This window comes from Tachysurus vachellii, chromosome 6, assembly GCF_030014155.1.
Source record: "Tachysurus vachellii isolate PV-2020 chromosome 6, HZAU_Pvac_v1, whole genome shotgun sequence".
Lineage (NCBI taxonomy): Eukaryota > Metazoa > Chordata > Actinopteri > Siluriformes > Bagridae > Tachysurus > Tachysurus vachellii.
Window position 1 is genome coordinate 12,757,272 of NC_083465.1, and position 18,529 is coordinate 12,775,800.

The 18,529-nt window shown below is 38.7% G+C and overlaps 1 protein-coding gene and 1 long non-coding RNA gene across 7 annotated transcripts in view; one reads left to right on the forward strand and one right to left on the reverse strand.

The window, feature by feature from the left end:
• Positions 1–16,126, reverse strand: part of tet1 (tet methylcytosine dioxygenase 1) — a 34,825-nt gene extending 18,699 nt beyond the window's left edge. Inside the window, exons 1-3 of one of the 5 annotated variants that reach the window (XM_060872328.1) lie at positions 15,914–16,126; positions 13,429–15,006; positions 3,640–3,690 (exon numbers count right to left, since the gene is read on the reverse strand). In XM_060872328.1, the coding sequence (XP_060728311.1) occupies positions 3,640–3,690; positions 13,429–14,871 (1,494 nt within the window). In that variant the 5' untranslated portion in view covers positions 14,872–15,006; positions 15,914–16,126. Of the gene's footprint in view, positions 1–3,639; positions 3,691–3,863; positions 4,449–13,428; positions 15,228–15,913 lie in introns of those variants that run through there. The other 4 variants (XM_060872327.1, XM_060872331.1, XM_060872330.1 and 1 more) reach the window with 4 other exon arrangements.
• Positions 5,014–10,117, forward strand: LOC132847233 (uncharacterized). Of its 2 annotated transcripts, none has more exons than XR_009648608.1 (3): positions 5,014–5,315; positions 6,929–7,065; positions 9,350–10,117. It is a non-coding gene; the product is annotated as an uncharacterized LOC132847233 (long non-coding RNA). The 2 variants fall into 2 exon arrangements; XR_009648609.1 differs by having other exon boundaries at positions 5,014–5,277.
• Positions 16,127–18,529: the final 2,403 nt, after the last annotated feature.

The window sequence follows — 18,529 nt, forward strand, 5'->3', positions numbered from 1 at the left end:
GTCATATGTAACATTCACATATGCATCGCAGCTCTTTTACATAAGTCCCTCCTCAGCACTAAAAAGAGCCAATTATACTGTTAGTAAAGACAGAACCTATCAAGTCTTTCAGTGACACAATCACACATATAGGACTCTTTACTTCAAAATGCACATTCAACAAAATCTTTTCACATATTATTGGAGCCAAAGACCACATGTTATTTACAGTTTTGTCAGATTTTATTTGAAATTTTGAATCCGTCCTTGAAGGTTTGGTCTGGTCTTGTATGACTAAAAATAAGTGCCTGGAAGGAATTGGCAGGATGGCCACCAACTGGACCGTGTTGATAAGAAGGCTTTGGTACTGCCCATAACTACTTGCATTTATTACTTGGGCAGAATTTTGGCCGCTTAAAAATGTGCTGAGAGAAACTGATATCTTCAAAATAAAACTGCATTGTTATATACACCTAATAAAAATACACACAAAATATGTTCTAACATCCAAACACATGAAAGTACTCGGTGAAGTCTTAGTCTTGTCGACTTATCGCTGCAGAAATGTTCTCTCCATTAGCTTTTCAAAAGCTGGCTGAAATTACTAATAATAATGTGACATGACAATAAAACTCCTAACTTACTTAGTATACACACACACCTGTGTGAAGGAGATAACTCGCTGTTCGAGAACACTGTAGAGATCGAACACATCTGAACTTTAACTGACCGAGCACCTCATGAAATCTGGTGGAAATCAGCTGAGTGGAGGATATTAACACGCATCTCTCTGATCTCAATGTGGATGACATTTCTGTCAGACGAAAAGGACTCAGCAATATGATGAGGAAATGGTGAAAGAACCTTGAATCAACTTTGGCTTAGTAATAAATACAGAATTGGTAATATGTACAGAAAATGTATATCCAAATCCTCTCTTGTACCCGTTATTTCTGATACTTGAGTCAAGATACTTGCTTGCTTTTTCTGAAACAAAACAAAACAAAAAAACACAAATGGAAATAAAATTGACAAGGGTGATAATCAGTAAGGTCCATATGCTTTATGTGCCTTTGCATTAACCTGATAGTCTATAGTAAATTATTAATGACTCCATGCTGTCTCTTTGCATGTGTGGAGCAGAAGCGAAAATGAAACAACTTATTATAGCAAGGGTTCTTGTTTACTGTAAAAAAAAAAAAAAAACACAAAGCACAAACAGTGCTTGTTTGGATCACTTGGCATTAGTGTTAATTTCGTCAGATGAGACGAGACGAAATATGTTCAACAACCTTTTTTTTTTTTTATGACTAAGACGAGATGATGACAAGACTGCACCACTGTCCAAAAACGCTGACTAAGACTAAATTAACATGCATTATTGTTGACGGAAAAACACGAGAAGAAAATGTTTTGTATAAAATAAAATCTAAGATAAAATCTCTTCATTTTCGTCTACAATTGTCTCTGCTTTTTCATCAGCTGTTACGCCTTTAAAATATTCACAACGAGTTTGCGGCTTCGGGCTGTTGAGGGTGTGCGTAGAAAGAATTCGTCCACACGCCGCAAGCACCGCTAGCGCAAGTCCACTCCTGGTCTAGGCAGTCTTTTTGTGTTAAATTATATTTCCTGTCGCTGCGCAGGCTCTTTTATTGTACATGACAGCTTATGTCCCGATGACCGGTCTTTGCATTACGATTAAAAGCAGTATCAATAAAGTAAAAAATGTGATGTGCAGTCAAGTTCGAGTGAATGCACTTTTTAAACGAGTGTTCTCAACTTCTCACTGATACTTTTGTGATTCGCGGACTGTAAATAGGTTGTATTTTAGGCCCACAGTAAAGTAGGCTTTTCAGTTTTTCTGAGTATATTTATTTTATTTCTGATTTGAACAGAAAGATGAGACACAAGGCAACCAAAACAGTTTTAAAAACCTTTGTAACTTAAGTTGTCAGTCAGAGTCTGTTGGGCCCCAGCTTTTGAATTGTGTTGGTTAAAATAAAATACTCTTCAGAACAGGTTAATCATTTGTGAATGTGTCTCCAGACACGTTTAACATTTGCATTCAACAAAAATCATTCAACAAGTGTATTTTGTCAGGTAATTATTACATTTAACCAATGTTTGATATATGTGAAACACTTTTTTACTGAAATGTTTATCAGTAATAATCTCAGTAATAATGTGTTATTTTAAAAAAAAGACTAAAATTTTTTGACTAAAACTAGACTAAAATTAAAAGACTTTTAAGTCGACTAAAACTTGACTAAGATGCCTTGAGTTTTATTTTGACTAAAACTAGACTAAAATGATGAGACTTTTAGTCGACTAAAACTTGACTAAAATTAAAAGACTTTTAAGTCAACTAAAACTTGACTAAGATACCTTGAGTTTTATTTTGACTAAAACTAGACTAAAATGATGAGACTTTTAGTCGACTAAAACTTGACTAACAAAAAAGATATGTGAATGACTAAATATGACTAAAACTAACAAGGACATTTGGCACAAGACTAAGACTAAGACTAAATTAAAAATAGGTGAAGAAATTAACACTACTTGGCATTAAAGAGATGATTTACTGATTCTTAGCACGTCACACATCTCGGCCTCTTTGTTTCTTACGTGTTGTGTCTGAAGCCATGAAAACCCAGAAAGTCACACTTGACTCCTTTTCAGGGTATAAACCACCCTGTTCACTCACACACACACACAAACACACACACACACGCACACACACAGACCGTAGACATGGCAAAACGCCCCCCCCCCCCCCAAAAAAAAAAAAAAAAAAAAAAAAAAAACGCACACCCCTAGCAACAGAGCACGTATTGCCTACAGAATTCTAAGAAGCCTCCCTAAGGAAGCGTTACCAGGGAAAGTTAGAGCAGGGTGGGCGTGTCCAACCCAAACACAGAAGAAACACTTCACATCTTTTGCATCTTGCTATCTACAAACACTGATGAAATCTCCCATTTACAAAAGAGAAAATTCAATATATAAGTCCATTAGTTAATAAAAGCTAATGCAACCTAAACACATTCTCATTCATCTTTCTGCTTCTTCAGTCTCAGAACAAAGAATCACAACTAACCTTTTTGAGGATCAAAGTCACAACAAGCAGGTCACAGATTGATGCTTTTGGTCTAGATTTCTTTTTTGGTCTACAAGTTACAGTTCTGAAAGCGGAAAAAAAAAGTACCTTCAAACTTGACTCGATTAACAAATGTTATGCTGCTCCTTTAGCAATCTGTAAACCCATCAAAGAGTAATTAACCAAATACTGCATCAAGTGCACCATTTCAGAGTATTGAGCTTTTACTGCAACGTGACTTCTAAAAGCATGCTTCCTTCCTGGTGAGAGTTTCTCTGAAGCTGCTTGCGGTGGCTTCATTCATACAGCACTCCTTTCCTGTCTCGCAACTTCACTCAACTCAATAGAAAACAGACTAAAGAGAGTGCAGATGAAAATCTTGTGCTTGCTCCTGCCAGCTAGGCAGCGTAAATATACGTCCATGCAGATTACAAATGCAGCGTTCCTCAAAGAGCGGCAGGTGCCAAATCCATACTTAAATTAAAAAAAAAAAAAAAAACAAAAAAAAAAAAAAAAGAAAAAAGAAAGAGAAAACCTTTATATAGCAAAAAGTGGTTGTCTGTTACCTTGGAGACTCGGTTCTTTTTCTGTGGTTTGGAAAGATCTTTGCATCTCACCTGAAAATGAGAATCAAAACATAAACATCACATGTTACTGATAGGGGAATAAAGAACAAAACACCGTCAGATACACAAAGCAAATGAGCAGACCTACAGTCATATCACTGCTGTCTCCTTGAGACAATAGCTGTTTAAAAAAAAAAAAAAAAAAAAAACAGCCAGTGGTATACCTTATCGCTCCTCAGGGGCAAGCCCTCGATTTTAGGCAGCATAATCCTAAAAGGTAGCCATCTTGCCTCCCATGGATTTAGAAGAATAAGTGGCTGTAGTGGTCGATGTGAAATGAGCTTCCCAGGTTTGCATGATCAGCACAGAGCAAAACAGCTACACACTGCCGCAGACGCCTGACGCATGCTTCTGACCGACGCGCACACAGCACAGGCAGCCAATCGCGTGGAGACTTTAGCAGCTTGTAAATCATCAGCCATGCCTAGACCCTCCTAAACAAAGGATCCCCTATGTGGGCTCTTACTCTAGAAGTACGTACGAGGGCAGAAGACAAGCTGTGGGCTGGACAACTGCAGTGCTGGACTGGAGCTAGAAGAGCAAGAAGAGCTTTGCGTTCGAGTGGGAACAGGTTGTACTATAGGGCTAAAAGACAAATGTAAACCACACACTCAGATTTCTCTGCACTCTAGTAGCCTGGCATTAATTAATTTTATATATATATGGAATTACAAACACAAAACAAAATGTGACTAATTTATTTACTTGTAACTACTTACAATAACCCATATTTCTTCAAATAACACTACAACGAGGTGCACCACTCTCTCATAAAACAACATATAAGTTCACAGCTGGTCTCTCTCCCATGAGATGTAGATTATTAGTCCTCTCCAACTTGTCTTAACATACACAAGGCTTTTTGCACGCTTAGGAACATTCAGAGTTACACAGAAGCACCCGGAAACACTGATGATCCTTTATTACAACAAACAAACACTACTCCTTAGTTACAGAGTGACATAAATGTGTTGAATGTTACTGCTGGCAGCTGAAGCGAACCGTCACTGTTACACACCTAGTCTAATTATTACAGGTGAGTATATACAATAAAAACGACAGTCATGCATCATGCGTTCTATAGGAAGAGTGCACTCATTTAAATGAATGATTAGATAGAAACTAAGAGCGTACCTGGCAGAAAAGGTGTGGAGACCGATTTGCTGTTTTGCTTGATCACAGGTGAAGTTGTTGAGAAGTGACATTGAGCCAAGGTGGAATGACAGGTTCTAACATTAGGCTCAATGCCAGATTGGGACTGAACTAGTCAGACGAGCTTAATACTAGTCTGTTTACATACGATACACACACTTAATTAAACCCACTATATACGAACTTTGCTTCTACTTTCCTGAAACCTTCTATTCTCTCCTGATCTGTGAGCCCCCTCTCCCCCTCCCTCACCCCAGCTATTGTCATCGTGCGTTCGGCGATGACGAGCGCGGTCGTTAGCAGAACTCTGGGTCGTGCAGTGAATCAGCAGCCTTCAGAAAGACACAGTCCTCACGTCACAAATGCCGAATAATAGAGCTCGTGAGATCCTTTTAGACAGGAAGACAGCAGCGTGAACACGATGAGGTAAACTCTGAATGCAGAAAATCCAGCTGATGCTATTTGTGAGTAATCGTGCTATATTTATGTGGTTGGCTAGTGATCTTTTGCAGCATGGGACCACTCATAAAATTCTTCTCTTTGATTTTAAATAAAAGTCTCACTTTGACAATACATAAGGTTAATGTTTGCCTTAAAAGTTGTCGTCTAGAATCCATGCTGGAGGTTGATTTTTGGTCTTTTCATAAATATACACAGCATATTCCTGGGTCATTGGTATAGACACAGAAGCTCAAGCATTTGTTATGTCACTGCACTGAACATGGGATACACATCAAGGGAAGCATTAGATCATTTTGATGAAGGTGCCTGCAGTTGATGATGGTGCATCTCTCAGGCACTCCTATTGGCTTGTTCTGAACGTGTCCCATATGCTGAGATTTAACAAGGGGACCAACTGTCATTAGTCACCAGCAGTTCCAGCATTAACTGTCCCACGATTACAGCTAATTAATGAGTTAGATGGTTGGAGTTGCTCACCCCGTCCCTCTACACCACGCCACGGAATATTCAGGTGCTAGTGGGAGGCAGAAATGGTGAAATGTTCCAATGTTTGCATTAATGGTGACAGTTTTGGAAATCATGACTCCATGCATGAACCCACGCGATGAATAAGCCCCAAGACAGCACGACCAGTGAACCAAAATCTTCTAATAAGAAGAAAGAAGAATCGTATCATAACCTTGTAAGTCATTTAAATAAAAAGTCATTATTTTTTAATTTGCAGTCTAATTAGTTCCTTGGCTTGAATCTTTCTTTTGAAAATGAATGCTTTCAAAATGTTTAAAAGATCAATGAGTCCCTTGATAAGGACATCACTGAGCATCGTCTGCTAAATGCTGTAAATGTAAATGTAAATGCATGGTCTTTCAAAGGGCAGAGTATGAAGCACATGAGCAGCACTGGACTGAAACTCTTGCTGCATGCAGCTTTTATTATCACTAACAACAGAAACAGATCCAGTCATCCAGCCCACAGAGTCCCTGAGTAGTGTGGAAGTAGAGAGTGAATAGCTGTGTGGTTTGTGTCCATATGTGTGTGTGTGTGTTTGTGTGTGTGTGAAAGAAGACCAAAGGTTCTGCTTTAAGAAAGTGCCTCTAATACATGTGTAGTTACACATAAACACTGCGGGCATATATAATGTAAATACTGGCAGTGTTTATACTGACACGGTTGAATTATTGCAAAAACACATGTGCATCACTTTCAGTTTGGATTGTGTATCATGGCATTTTGCTAACTTTGATATAATCCCTGTACCCTATTTGTGTTGTATCATGCTAAGCCAACAGAATCTAAAGGATTAACACCAGCCTGCAATTTCATAGTCACAAGTTACTGGCGTTATCATGCCAATGCCAACTTCCTATGAAGGCTGCACTCTTTCCAGTGAGAATTCTGAACAATTTCTCTTTATGATGGTTAAAAGTAAAAGCCATATGGAACACACATTTTCAAAGCCTCGGACAGTATTATAATAAAAACCCTACTTAGCGATGCTTTAGTTATACCCTTCTATGATTACATTTTTGAAGGACACTTTAATGTAACTGCTTTTCATCACTTCTCCATGGCCAGTCCCCTTTCATCATATTTTAATTTTATTTTATCATTTCAGAATGGACAACAGCTATGGTCCCAATCAGAAGAAAAATATTATTGGAAATCCAGCAGGTCATACAAATGTAATTTTCCTCGACCTATCTCACTTGAGAGAAACCTGATGTCCTGTTACAGCTGCCAAGTTAGACTTGAGTAAGTATGTGAGCCAAAGTTGAAGTTGATGCACATGGGTCTTTATATAAGATGTGGGCCATCTGTATCTCTGCACAAATCCTCAGTAGTGACATTATAATTGCATATGCAGTGTATACACTCACTGTGCACTTTATCAGGAACACCAAGAGCACTCAAAACAGCCTCAATTGTTCATGGCATGGATTCCACCAGATGTTGGAAATATTCCTTTTTAGATTGTGGTCCATGTTGAAATGACTGGACCACAAATTCCTGCAGAACTTTCAGGAACACTTTCGTGCAGTTCTACAACAATTCAAAGGTGTTCTACTGGATTCAGATTCAGTGACTGAGAAGGCCACTGAAGAACCCTTGTCTTGTTCATGAAACCAGATTTTAGATGACTTCTGCTTTGTGACCTGGTGCATTAACATGCTGGATGTAGACCTTAGGAATTGGGTGAATTGTTGCTATGATTATTAGCATGTGCTCAGCAACAACAGTAAAAAAAAAAAACAAACTCAGGCCCAAATCATACCCAGAAATCATTCCCCACACTATTAAACCAGCTTCACCAACCTGAATGAGTCGGCATACTGGCGTTCCTAATAAAGTGCTCAGTGAGTATGTAACTGTAATCATCAGGGACGCATAATATAGAGTAAGACCAGACCAAACATAAAGCCAGATTATTGCCTGTTGCCTTATTGAGCATTGTAACAGCACTTCAAATAGCACATCGTTCTTAGAAACAACCTGGACAACTGAGAATCACTTTTCAGACTTTATAACATTCAATTATTCCTTCAGTAGAAAGGCTAACATTAACCACTGCTCAAACTGTAGCCTAAAAGTAAATCCATCAGTCTCCTGTAACTGACATGTTTATGAGTTTAGGTTTAAAATTAGAACACGTAAGATGAGTGCTAGACGATTAAGGAAAGATTTTTCAAATGCACTTACTGAACAATTTAGTAGGCACAATAACCTAATACATCATTTATTCTGAAGTGGAAAGTGGGACTAGAAATAAGATAGTGATAGTGAGGAATGGAACATATAGTCTAGTAACATTAGACTTTTGGTTCACATCTGCAGCCGTTTCTATTTTACTCTATAGTCCTGGGAGAAAATAGCCCAGGGCATCGTGCTGATAATATAAATGTGACTTTTAAACATGTGGTCTTTTATGTTTGTCCAAAAAAATAGTCAAGCAAATCTAGTTTGGAAAGTCTAAATCTTATTATTAGCAGGTCATTTTGGATTAAAAATCACATACGAGTTAAACTTTATTTCTGTGTGTGAGAGAAACTACTAGGTGCTACATACAATCTTCATTTCAAATAGCCTTTACAGATCATTCCAAATGCAGATATTTGAAGGTCTAGATAACTTGAACCCAGAAAGAACAGCTTTAGCTACAAGGATTGCCGTGTTCACAGGGCTAAAATGATTCACGGTGTTGTGATATCCAGTGTAGAACGTGATGTGCTTGGTGTTTTTTTTCAGATTTGGGTAGCTGCTGGGTAAAAGCAGTGGTAGGCAGACAGGAGAAAAGATGTTTCAATAGTTGGGCCAGCGAGTGCTGCCTCCTCACATTCACGCTTCACACCAATCCTTTCTGGCACCTCAGCCTCCTAGTGGCCATGCCCACACCTCACAATATGACACATGAACAGGAGTAAGAACAACCCACACCATCTTGTTCAGTTGTTCTATTTCTTGTGAAATCTGTCCATTTCATTTTAAACATTAAAAAACCCGTCCATTACACTAACGTGTTATATGTGCTAAATAAAACAAACTGTTCTAAATACAAACCAAGTATCATCGTCCTGAGGGTCTGGCACTTCCATGTGCTGTAGTGGAAGGGTGGAGGCTCACACAGGCTTACTTCCTCCATGGCTGAACTATACAATTCCATAAAGGGTTGAATGAGTTCAACAGCAGTGTGTGTGTGTGTGTGTGTGTGTGTGTGTGTGTGTGGGCGCGCGCGCGCGCATGCATGTGTGTGTGAGCAGGAGCACGCTTCTCTATCTTAATGGGGCCCAAATGCCCAAATATCACAACAAAGCTGGAAATGTCTAACAGTTTTGATGCTAGCTGATCCCAGAATCAAGAACCACATGTTTTATTAAAACTCAAACTTGTATTCAAACTAGTAACACAGAAGTTACTATGGTTAAAGGTTGGGATAAATTTAGGTGAATTTATAGCATTAATTATCTGCAAAATTATGTCAGTGGAAGGTCCTGATGTGTGTGTGTGTGTGTGTGTGTATGTGTATGTTTGTTTTCACCAGGTGTCAGGAAACATGTACAGGAGGCGGATGCAGCAGCGGACCTTGTTTAATGAAGGTGAAGCACACATAATACTGAGTACACTAAACCGGACTAGGACAGCAGAGCAAGGCATAAACGTAAACACAAATCAAGTGCTATGATTGCGACCACGGCAGACAAGCACTAAACACTGAGTGCTGTACTAGACTTGACCCAAATACTAGTGCTGATTAACGTGAAGGTGAATTATGTGCAAAGCAGTCATGTGATATGAGTGTCGTGAGCATGTGCTGTGCAGTGGCTGATGGGAGATGTAGTCCTTTGAGGATTCAGCATAACCGTGACACCACGTTGGACTATCCAAATCCATTGTACGTTGGATTTATACACTATTACACATGAGCTTGATTCTCTGAACCTGAAGCTACAGTATTTTATGCATTGTATAGCTGATCAAGTGTACAGGTGAACTTAGAAATGGATATAAAAAAACAACGCTACTATTTTTAATGCACATTGCTAAGAAATGTGTGGTGACAGATCAGAACCCTGTAACGGGTGTGACCTCAGAGGTAATTTTAGCTATATTATTTTATATTCATTCTGTTTTAGAAGACTTTATACACCCAGTATGACACATCAGCTCTGATGTGAGTCTGTATCCAGACCTGATTTCTTCACTGGCACTTTAACTTCACCTAATTTCCCTCCTCCACCTCCAAAGCCCTGCTGCATTTACAATGCAAACTACAGAACTCTGTCACTGTGGCACGCTAAATCTCATACATACAGACGCAAGCAATGGTCAGTCAGGCCGAGTTGTCTCGCTGTAGTGCCCGCTGACCAGAACTTTCCTCCTATTACATGAAACACATATGCCACATAAACATAGAGCTAGTCACCTGGAGATTAATAAATGGTAAATCTACAAGTTTTAATGTTGCATTTGACTATGCGCACAGCATTCTTTAGCCACTTGGACAAAAGAAAACAAGTTTGAAAAATGAACTCAATGGAAAAAAAACAGACATGCCATGTTTACTGTCTAAATTGTAGGTAGTCATATGGCAAGTAGTGAATTATAGCTATTACAAGTTTGGCAGGTGGTTTTAGCTCAGAGGTAGCAATTCAGAAATGCAATGTGGGTGAACAAGTGATTTTATAAAAATCAGAAATTAGTGTAGGTTCAAGAGCCGCTGTTATCTTTTGCCATGTTGCACAATGTAGAAATGCTCAATTAGCTAAGTAACCAATACACTGTCTTGTTTGCTGTGTCCATTTGACTTGGCTGTAAAAGTCTCAGTACATTGTAGGCATGTTTGCTGTATAAATTATGTGCCATTGTAGGCTTGGTGTTGCTGCTAAGTATTTACTGGCCGTGTGCACGTAATCCCCTACAAGCGTCGTGGTTACTGCTGCAGTGTGGGTTTTCACTTTGGCACTGCACAGTTTGGATTGTATTCAAGTGGCAAGAGAAAACCAAGCAAGTTTAAAATATAAGTTAATATCTCCACAGGGGAAATTTATATCCACACTTGGACTACAAATGGTGATGATATATTCCTATTGTTATGATTAAAGGCACCTGCATACCTGTGTTCTTTGTTTGAATTGCAAAAAAAGTCAATTTCTTTCGCTGTATAGGAGTTCTGCTGTTTTGAAATAAATTCTTTTAAATAAACTACTGGCATTTAAGCCTACAAAACCTAGGATATAGTATTTGTGACTTGAAATAGCAGATGTGTGTATGAAGGGTGCCATCTGATGGAGTGGGCGCTGGCAATATTTCCAGGATAGGCTGAAGATCAACTGAGATCCTGACCAAGATGTAAAGGCTGTTGAAAATTAAATGACTAAATAAACAAATATATGAAAAACAAAAGAAAGGTGGCTGGTTAAAAGCCCCTGCACTTCATAAATTGAGTTTGTTTATGCCATGCATGCTATATGTGGCAATATAATCTGAATGAAGGTTTTTTGCTCTGCATTGTGCATCCCTGCAGTTCAGCTTTGTTACACATCGGTTCTCAGGGGCGATCCTCATCCTGTTCAGTTACCTGAATGGATAGTTTGTCAGTTAAGACCTGCCAATTGTTTGAGCAGGTGTAGGCATGGAGACAGGCTGATCCTGATCTGCCAGCATGCTTCATCTCACACTCCAACTTCTAACCTTTACAAAAAATCAAATGCCTCATACAGAAAAGAGAAATGTAATCCATTTAATCTTCATGGAAATTTAAAATGGCAATCCATTTGTAGATTTATCCACAATATTTCTTCAACTGCATATTAGAAAATATACAGAAAGATTATTACACAATAAAGTGCTGCTACGACTGACAGGGAAATAAGAATAATGCCATCCATTCCAACTCAAAAGCATGGACAATGTTGCTTTGAGTCCTGGACATGGATGGAGGTGTCATTGTGAGGATTTGACTCACACTAGGGCAAATACATTGCAAATACTTTGCTGCAGTGCCTTATACAGAAATAATAAGACAAATCAGATTGAATTTCTGGATACAAGGCCTTACTGTCAGCTAGCCAGTAGGTGAAAGTGTTTATGATGCTGACCTTAAATTACTGCACACAACCCCAAAAGTGTGAAGTGTTTTAGCACAGTCGAATACTGAAATGCTGTTCAGTATTTCACAAGAATTCACAAGACAAAAGCCACAGTGCGCTTAGACTTGTCTTGATCATAATGATATTGTGTAAGTAAATTTGCTGGCTTTGATACCAACCATAAAATTAGGGATCAGATCCAGATGGTCTCTCTTACTCACACTGCTCCTACATACACAAACCTTAATTTTCATTATAATGATTCACTATACAATATGAGGAAAATAGGAGGAGTTCTTTTTTAGTTTTTAAAAATGCCTCCATTGTGTGTTACAACACACTTGATGGCCTCGTGCATCTGTCCTGAAACTCTGCTTTAACCTAAATGTTTTATTTTGACATCTGGAACATGTAACAGTGAACAGCTTCCGCTATCTTTCTTGATCTATGAAGCAGTTCAAGACTTTAGTATGAGCTGTTAAGAAAAACATAAGCTGTAACAGATGCCTGCAAATCAGTGATCAGTTAATGATCTCCAAAACCCGAAGATTCCATGATAAATACGCTACAAGAAACCTATTTAACGAACTAAAGAAATAATATACACAATTCATTAACTCTAGGGAAATAAAAGACCTCACCAAGAAATTAGTGAATTTATTGCTACATGTAATACATTTTACTGCAATGATGTAAGAAATATTCCATTGCTTATGTCTGTGTGTCTGTGCAACAGTCAGGCACTGATGTCTCAAGAGGAAAGACAGCAACAAGGACGTTCCTATGGATTATTAAAAACAAGGATGTTTCTATTTTAATATGACAATATTTATGTAAAACATATTTACATAATCCCACAGCATTTTAGTAACAAATGTGCAATATTCATGGAAGTGTATATTCATAGTGACAAGACTAAAAACAACACTGATTCCAGGATTCTTATTTACTGCAATTTTCAAAAAAGGGCCTTGACTGAAGAACGGGAGGATGTATTCTTACATTTGCCTTTTGGCAGCGTTGTCAGTGTGAATGCGTGACACGACATGCTCAGAGCAGAACTGCCATTCAGCACAGCGTACTATGGCTTTGAGTGCTGAGGAAGGAAACACGTCATCGTGGGAGTTTAGCGTACGGAAGGCTATCATTCCCTAACACGCACACAAACGGACACTCGTACCACGTGCTGAGCTGACAGCGACTCATGTGGCTGGGTTCTCCTATTCATGTGAAAGGAAAGGCAGCTGATGCGTTCATTCGGCAGCAGCTGGCATTATTAAGCAGTTCTTAGATAATAAAAGTACCTAACACTCTATTAAAGCTCATGTGAGTCACATCCCGAGTTCTGCTTTTCACATTAAAATCTCTCTTGTGTGTTGAACTGACAATCCAGACAGCTAAAGAGCATAAAATAACATGTGTATATGAAGAAAATACTTAATAAACTTTGCTGCATTTTAATCTGCTGTACTCTGGAACTATGAAAACATTATTTCGCAAACATTAAAGTGAATTATGTGAGGATTCCTACCTCTTCAGCAGAGATCAGACGGGGCCTTTTTTTCAGCTCCACACATTTCCTGAGCTTACAGATCTGATGGCCAGTCTTTCGGTTTAAGCAGCAGCTGCATTGTCCGCAATTGATCTTGCGAAGACAGGGCACACATGCCCCACATCTTCTCCGTTTCTTTATCTCTCTTCTCTCCTGAAAATGGAGTAAATGCTGGTGTAATTCTGCCTCCAGGATGGAAGAAGCATCCAATATCCCTGGTCCTGGATATGGTCCTGAACCTCCAGCCTCTGATTCAGTGTCAAAAGAGGACTGAGTGCTCTCTGAGCTGCTCAACAGTTTAGCTGGGAAATATGCCGTTGTTTGAGACTCACAGTCCAGGCTGAATAAAGAGCTGCAGTAAAAACCTTCACTCAATGAGAGGAGTGACAGTGCACCTTCATTCTTGTTGTACATCTCATCATCGTTGTCATTCGCATCTTTGGTTTTCAAATCCACATTATTCACATCTTTGGTTTTCAGGTCTAAGGTGCACTGGTACTCTCTGTCTACCACTTGGGAAGCATCTGGAGTGTGCTGAAGTGCTGCTGTTTCTTTAAGTGATTTACTTTCAAGGGGCACCACAAACACATCTAGCTGAGAAGAGAGTTGTGGAGTGATTTGAGTCTCAATATCCTGTGATTGTGAAAGTGTGGATGCTGAGGTATTGAGTGTACAACCAAAGTCCACTTTAATGGTTGACTCACATGGATTCACAAGCAAATCACTGAACTCAGTGTTTGGTTTGTCAGCATTTTGAATGGGGCCAGGGTTGTTTTCACTTTCAACCAGTTCAGAGGTGACCTCTGCCATCTTCACCTCCACCTTAGCAGCATTCGGAACAGGTGATCCTCTGTCCTCCTCCACTGTTGCTTCTTCAGAGCCTGTGTTAAAGGGGGGATGCCCTCTGTGAGGAACAAGTGGCTTGTTTTGTTGGACATCACTCTTGGGGTCACAAAGTTCTGGGTTTTTCATAGTATCCTGTTCTCTGGTCTCCTGGCCTTTGTTGGTCTTTTTAGTGACCACCCTCCTCCTGGAAGTTTTCAGTTCCTGCAGGACAATCGGAGACAACTGCCTGCCTTCAAACAACCTCCTCCTGCCTGGGAGGTCTGAAAACAGGCCATGTTGAGTCTGAGAGCTGCGTGTGCACCTGACAGATTCTGTCACCTTAAATTTCTTATTGGTTTTGCTTGCTCTTCCTGAGATGGCTTTACTGGTGACCTTGCTGATGACGCGTCTCTGGTCCACCCTAGTCGCTTGTTTCTTTGCTTTGGGCTTTCTGGTTATTTGCCGTTTCTGTGTTGTTGGGGTCCTGGGATTGCTTGAATTTACTGCTCGCCTTTTCTCAGTGAATGATTTAGACTTTCTGACATTTTGTTTTAGTGGAGGCTGTACTTTCTTTGGTCGTTTGACAGTATAAGGCATAGCTAAGCTTCATGAGAGTTAGGAGGTTAAAAGATGAGTCTGCATACATGGAAAGTGGAGTTGTGATAAATTTCTTTCAGATATGGAATTTGTTCTTCCCTATCTAGTGTCCAGTACAATAACTTCTGGGCATGTCTGTGGAAAAGGCAAAAATATCACGACCTCATCCTGGTAAACTCTTATCTCTTCTAATATCTTGTCTAACATTGTTTATTTATCTCAAATGTGCTACACAGTAACAACTATAAATAACTAATAGTAATAAATGTTTAGTAATCCCAGTGAAACAAAAGCAAAGAAGATAGTTACAAGAGTGAGAAAGAGAAATATAAACCTGCTCACAAATCCTGGACATTTAGAAATGTAATGAATAGATGTAGGATGTATTTTTGTTTTGCTGTTATTATTACTGTAACATAACTTGTTAAGTTATTATGTGATGCACTGAAGTATTAGTGCAATAAACAATGTGTGAAGTTCCTTAGTGTGTTAATTACAATGTAACACACCAACATTTATCAAATGTAGCCTAAGTGGACAAGAAATTATATCTATAAAGATGTTATTGTCGTTGTTTTAAGGTAAAAAGAATGCGACCTTAAATGTCGCTAACGCCCAAAGTGGGGAAAAATATACAGTCCAGAAAGCGAACATTTCAGGAAACTTTTTTGACATTACATTTTCAACCATTTATATTTCTTCTAGAATTAAAATTTGTGTAAATGCCATGTGTGTGTTTCCAATCCTTCGCAAACGCTGACAAGTTATTAATAAAGTGTTAGCTAGGAGCTGCAGTAGTAGTCAGGCTGAATACTTACTAACTTGGCTAAACTAGCTTTAGCCAGCTAGCCACTTATCCGTTACTGTTGCTGTAAACTCGCCCCAGCATCTAGTTACAACTTACTCTCGCTTCAAATCGGGTGAAATCGACCCTGTATACAAAATCACAGAAAAGGGACCTAATAGCCCTAATTAACGCCGAGTCTGTTGTGGTGTTACAGTAGTTCTTACACTTTAAAGCCAGTTCAAATACTTTACATACCGGAGAGACAGTTGCAGCGTCTGACTCGCTAATAATACTCCACGCCTGTAAAAGACGCCTGGTCCTTTAACATTTTCACTTAGCGAACTGGCTAAGTCGGTCCAGTTACTATGAACTCATTAATATGTCCCCTAAAAACTTTTACTCATAACACTGCCATGCTGTCTCGGTGTAATAAACCGCCCTTGTACTAGATCTTGTAGTGCAGCTACACTCCCTCCGGCCTCAGGCAGTGATCGGCTCTTTAACGTCCGACGTCGGCTGATGACAAAACGCGGAGTGGAGTCACAACTCTGAACGGCATCAAAACTTCATCCATCCATCCATCGATTCATCCATCTATCCATCCATCTATCGATTCACCCTTCCATCCATTCATCCATCCATCGATTCTTCCATCCATCCATCGATTCATCCATCAATCCATCCATCCATCCATCGATTCTTCCATCCATCCATCCATCCATCATCCATCCATCCATCAATTCATCTATCCATCCATTCATTCATCCATCCATACATTCATCGATTCATCCATCTATCCATCCATCTATCGATTCATCCATCCATCCATGAATCGATTCATCCATCCATGAATCGATTCATTCATGCATATTTATTTATTACATTTATTAGATTATATTTGAATATATAATGAATCGATTCATCCATCCATCCATCAATCCATCCATCAATTCACCCATCCATCCATCGATTCATCCATCTATCCATCCATCCATCCATCCATCCATCTATATGGACGATATGATTTTCAAAAGACAGGTTGCTGTCTAATATAACACCCAGGTCTTTCTTTCCAGGTGCATCCCTCTAAATGGAAGTTGAATTGTGAGAGTTTCTGTGTACTGGTTTTTGGGCCGATAAGTAGTATTTCTGTCTTACTGGAGTTTAACAACAGAAAATTACCGTGCATCCAATCATTTATCTCTCTAACACACTGAGTTAATTTGGACAATTTAGCTATTTCATCTGGATGTGTATCGCCAGCATAACAGTGGAAACTAATCCCATGTCTTCTAATGATGTTCCCTAATGGAAGCATGTATATCAGCATGTAAGTGCAGATTCTGTGCTATGATGGGGCCTGAACCCTGACTGAAACTCTTCAAATATATTGTTCACCTGTAAGAAGGAGCTCAGTTAAACAGACAGAACCTTTTCTAGTATTTTAGAAATAAATGGAAGGTGTGAAATAGTTCATTAGGATCTAAATTCTGTTTCCAAATGAGTGGCCTAATGACTGCCAACTTGAAAGATTTAGGGACGTAACCTAAAGATAGCGAGGAGTTAATAATATTAAGAAAAGGCTCACCAGCTTTATGTAAGACTTCTTTCAGTAATTTAGTTGGAATGGGGTCTAGTGAACAAGTTGTTGGTTTAGCTGTAGTAATAAGCTTATCTAACTCTTCCTGTCCTGTACTTGTAAAGCGCTGTAGTTTTGAGTGTAGAGCTTTAGGTGAGACTGGGTCACAAGGTGCTCTCATATGTTGAACATCAACTATTTTGCTCCTGATGCTTTCAATTTTATCAGTAAAGAATCTCACTGCTAAACTGTGATGGAATAGTGTGTTCAGATCTCTGTCTTTTTGTTAATCTAGTTTAAGAATTTTTTCTTTTTTTTTTTAGCCCAGGAACCTCTTAGTATAATGTTCACAACACGAAGGCTAAAGGTCACTGAAAGCATGACTCTAATAAAATCAAAACCTGTAACACAATGATAGATGCAACAAAGTGGTGAATATATAAATAATAAATAGCTAACTAACTAACTAACTAACTGGATAAATAAATAAATAAATAAACACATAAATAAATAAATAAATAAATAAATAAATAAGTGTTCTTAACTGTACCAGTGCATGCTTTTTTTATTCAGAATCTGATACATAAAATTCTTTTAATTTTTCTTGTCATTGACTTTTTAGGATGAATAAAAGTCTCCTTTATAAACACTGGTAGTTTGTACATAAAACACCCATAAAATGGCCAGAGAATATTACAATGAGGACAATAATACGGTGTCCGAGAAGTGCAAAACACATTAACAAATCCGAAAACACATTAACAAATACGAAAACACATCAACAAATCCGAAAACAAATTAACAAATCGAAAACACATTAACAAATCTGAAAACAAATTAACAAATCCGAAAACACATTAACAAATCCGAAAACACAACGACAAGTCAGACAACCCAGAAATGGTAGTATATCGTTTTTGAATGGAAACTTACCGATCATTGGACACAGAGCCGATCCTGACCTCCCTGGGGCCCTAAGCAAAATTCTGCTAAGGGGCCCTCCTACCTGACCAGTGAGCCATGTATACCATTTGCCACACAATCACACTTGACACCCCACTGCTCCCACTACAAACCTCCCTCCTTTTAAAAAAGTTTGCTCCGTCTCTCGGTCAAAGATAGAATTCTGAGTTGAATATTAGCAATTGAATTTAAATCTAATTTCTGATATCAAAAATATGGTTACTACTAAAAATCACACTCTTAATATTTACATTTTAAGTATTGAAAACTGAATTCTTGATATCAAAAATCCATATCATGTGAATGTATAAAAGCTAAAATGGCTTGCC